The 4,231-nt window shown below is 56.0% G+C and overlaps 1 protein-coding gene across 1 annotated transcript; it reads right to left on the minus strand.

Moving 5' to 3' along the window:
- Positions 1–241: 241 nt before the first annotated feature.
- Positions 242–3,814, minus strand: DQ04_12371000 (hypothetical protein; the record flags this gene model as incomplete). Its single annotated transcript, XM_009316733.1, has 1 exon — positions 242–3,814. The coding sequence occupies one exon, from the start codon at positions 3,812–3,814 to the stop codon at positions 242–244; it is 3,573 nt and encodes a 1,190-aa protein (XP_009315008.1).
- Positions 3,815–4,231: the final 417 nt, after the last annotated feature.

Genomic DNA, 4,231 nt, shown 5'->3' on the forward strand with positions numbered 1-4,231 from the left:
AAAGGAGGTTTAACACAATCTGGGGGAAGAACCACACGAAAAAAAGGAGGGATGGGGGGCAACAGCACCCGGTAGACATCCTTGACGCTACCGAATTCGGCTACTGAATGAAATCCTCCCTTTTTTTTTGTCTTTTGCATTTCTCTTTTGCGTATCTCCACATTTCCTCTATCCGTCTTTACGTTGGTTTCTCTCTGTTTTTGTGTTCCCAGTCTTCCTGCATCATGTTACGATACTCTACTTACCGCAGGAGGACAATCTCACTTCTGTTGACTCTGCTGCCCTCACATGCTTGGTTGCTACCGCAGCTGCCTTCACTCGACTGGCCGGGAAGCATGATAGAACTCTGCAATGCGTCAAAGATGGGGGCTGCCTTTGCCCATATCTGCGCCTGTGCCCGGCAGAGCAACGCCGTCTCGACGTGGTGCGAGCGCAGCCCGTACACCCACGGCGCTGTGCCTACTGTGGGGCTGTTGCTAGGCTGCTCCGCCAGGTCGTAGTGCGATGAGTTCCAGTATGACGTCGGCCGGTACGGTGACTGCAGCTCGCGGTGGCGTAGTAAGATGGAATACGGCCGGCACTCTGCATCGTGCCATGCCTGCTCAATCTCGTCTCCATAATCATCATCAAATCCACCACTTTCACCCGCTGCATGCGCGGGTAGATCTGACCACGAAACGGAGTCTTTTTTATTCAGTGACTCTTTGATTTTATCGGGGGGTTGAGTTACCCTCCTACTGCTCTTGTGATTCCCGACTGCACGCAAAAAACGATGGAACATCGGCGACTCCTCCTCTTCCTCCTCCTCCGCATCTCCCCGGGGGAACTCCTTCAGGTGCAGCGTGAAGTGCAACTCCCGGACATTGCGCACGACGGCGTCTGTCAGTGCAAGCAGAATACCTTTCATTTGGAACGCGTTTACAATCAGGGGCGGACCGTTGGTGCACCCACCCATCATGACATGGTGCGCGTCGGGAAAATTTCGCTCCTTCCCCAGATCCTTTTTGCGCCGCAAGCGTGAACCAAGTTTCGGCTTTTGCTTGTTCAGTTTCGGAGAGTCAATACTGTCTTCCTGAGCGCTCCCGCAGAGATTGTCGAGGCGAATGGAGAGCCTTCGGAGTGAGAGCATGGCATGCTCGTGAAACAAGAGACCTGCCAGCATACCAAGCTTCGGGAGCGATGGAATCGTCAAAACCCACGAGATCTCTATGGAGTGGAGTGAGTTCTTTGGGTTTGTCAGAACGGCGGCGAGACATGGGAGCCAATCGGGGCTATTAAAGTGTCCGCACCGCTCCGGCAACTCCGCTGGTTCCTCAAGCATTGTCTGTAGATATGCACAGGTCGGTTCAATAGAGTTCATCAGCGAAAGGGGTAGAAAGGCACGCTGTAGATTTTGCAGGGTGCTTACACACTGTTGAAGTTCCTCTTCTGCTTCACGACAGCTGTTTAGGACGTCCTGAAACTCAGTGTCCAGCGCCCTCACCTCCAGCATGGCACGCTCCCAGAGTGTCTCATCTTCATTGGGGGGAGGCAGTTGATGCTGTTCTTGCTGCTTCTTCTGCTGTTGTGGGTCACACGTCCTCGGCTCCTCCCCAGTCGGCCGTACTGTCCTTCTGGCGAAGTGTGGTACGGTGCCGGGAGATTGTTTGCGCCGCACCGCCACCTTGTTGCCAGGCCACTTGGTTGACTTGGTGGTAGAAATGATTTCCCTCAATTTCGGGTTTGCACGACCTTTCGCCATAGCAACACCTGGCCGCGCCACTGTTGTCGTCGTCGTTGTTGTTCTTGGGTATTGACTCACCTGCTTCTCTGACGCCGCCACGCTATCTGCGACAATCACATCGGAGCCAGCGGAGTAGTTAAAAATGTAGCTATCCTGTGTGGTTGTGGACAGCGCCCAATCGCCTTCGATGGATTGCGTCAATGCACGGCCAGTGTACAGCACCATTGGAACGGGCATGCAGTTCGTTCCTGTGCTTGCAGTCTCTAAGCGTATCAAACTGGCGTTCCAGCTACCAGGGCTCCTTTCTCTTGAATAAAATGAGCGCCTGCGGCCCCCCACCACACTCACAACGGGCTCACACGCAGTGATGCCGGCGTCGCCATCGCCATCAACATCGACTTCATCTTCGGAGTCTGTTACTATCTGATAGAGCTGATAGTCCACGGCAACTGCCAAATGCAGCGCAGGGAGAATACCATCGAACCTCTGCACGTAGACAGCAAGTGGCTCCGCAAGCTCTGGGTTGCTCACTAAGTGCAGGGCCCACATGCGTGCAATTCTTGTCATTGTTCTTAAATTGACCCATGGCGTCAGAGCTGTGCGTGTTGTGCAGTTGCACAGCCCATCCGAATGCGTAGTTTTACCCTGCTGCACGGATTCAGACTCGCTGTCGATGTCCATTCCACCCACACATTGCAAAACGCAGTACATTGCAGAGGGGCTACATACACTGGGCGACATGGGCTCGCTGCTATTGCTATTATGGTTGCTATCACCTCCACGGAGGACCTTTTTTACATCCTCGGTCATCGCCTTGGCCGTCTTCGTCGTGCTCCACTTCGCCACGTGGAGTGCCTTCTCCAGCTCCCGCACCGCTTCTGCATTAGAGCACATGACGATGCACACCCCACCGTACATGACGCGTGTCACGACACCCTCACCGAATCGCCGGCGAATTGAGGGCTTTGAGCTGCTGTAGCTAATCGTCGTACGGTTGAAATTGGCTTCGCGCCACTGAAACGGATCAATTGAAACATCAAAGCAGCTGGTGATGATGCTCGCAACCACCGTCTTTGAATATGGGGCCTCCGCCATTGAGAACTGCGGCCATCTTTGTGCTGTTGAACCTTGGCCCAGCGGCGAGGCAGGGTCGTGGTTGCTTGCACTAAGCGGCCCCATGTGACCTGACCCCTGCCCGCGCAGATTATCTTGGTGCGGCGAGACGGCCATCGTGGCTGTTGGCGCACTCTCCACTGAAAAGGGCGTTGCGTTGTTATTTTTCTTCTGCGCGTCAGTGGTGGGGTTGGCCGCTGCGGGTGTGATGAGGGTGGCGTGGTGCGACGCGTTCGCCCCAATATGCGGCTGCTGCAGAGGTGGCGCGTCGGGGGAGCCAGCGTGCCGCTCGAAGACATTTACCACGTCATGCGTGGAGGTAAAGAGCGAGAGCGGCGATGAAAGCAGCCTCGACTCCGCCGCCCCCTGCAGCTCCTGTATACGGTGTGCTGGTAATGCAAGGCAGTGGCAGTAGAGACTGCTCTCGGGGAAGTGCGGCGGCACATCAACGGGAGAGTGGCTTTGCAGCAGTGAGCGGGAGGCGTTGGAGGAGAAACTCTCTGTCAGGAGTACTGGCGCCGACACATTGTTGTTGTTGTTGTTCACGGACCTCGCGGAGCAGATCTGGCTTGGCTCTTGCCGCGCACAGGAAAAGGACAAGTTGAATGCACTCGTGAAAGAGGATCCGATGGAAAGCGGTTGCGTCTGCGCCACAGCGAGGGCGAAGGTGTGGATATTTGGGGAGAAGAACTCCACGCGGTTCCAGCGATGCACCTGCACACCCTGGCTAACGTACATCTTCCGCTTTCGCAGGAACGACGCGCTTCTTTCTTCCGACTGCTCTTCAGAGAGACGCAACGCGAAGACATCTTTAGCGCCCGCAAATTCCACGTCCAGCAGAAGCTGTTTCTCCCTGTCGTTCCCATCGCCACACCGCCGCTGTTGCTGCTCCTTCTTCCCCTCATGCCGGGTTGTTGCTGCTGTTGTTGTCGGTTGGGCGGAGCCAACAAGGGAAACCCAATGCGAGCGACGTTGCATAGTATGCTTACTGCCGAATGATCGCTTAAGATTAGTTTCAAATGGACTCGCTGTTTGTCCTGTGGGGAGTTCTGGTGAAGAGAGCATTAATGAGGGCGAGCCTCCATCGTTCTGTGTGGAGGTGTGCCCAACACTGGGATTCATTACGGCCTCCTGCAGACCCGGCACAGCGTTGCACACGAGCGAGATGGGAAGCTGCTCCGCATTGCGCGAGTCCCAGCAGCGGCCTAGCAGTTCACGATGCGAGACGGTGAAGTCGGGTTTCGGCTTGACGGGGCTGGCTGCCCTATTTATTTGCGCCCGCTGCTGTTGGTTGAGATCCTGCGCAGCCTTCGCGGCCACACGGGTGGTGTACTCCTCTGCCGCCGCAACGGAGGCGGTTGGCGCCGCGGCGTCCCCGCCGTCCGCCTGCTGCTG

This window comes from Trypanosoma grayi (assembly GCF_000691245.1).
Source record: "Trypanosoma grayi strain ANR4 Tgr_1237_V1, whole genome shotgun sequence".
NCBI classification, from domain to species: domain Eukaryota; phylum Euglenozoa; class Kinetoplastea; order Trypanosomatida; family Trypanosomatidae; genus Trypanosoma; species Trypanosoma grayi.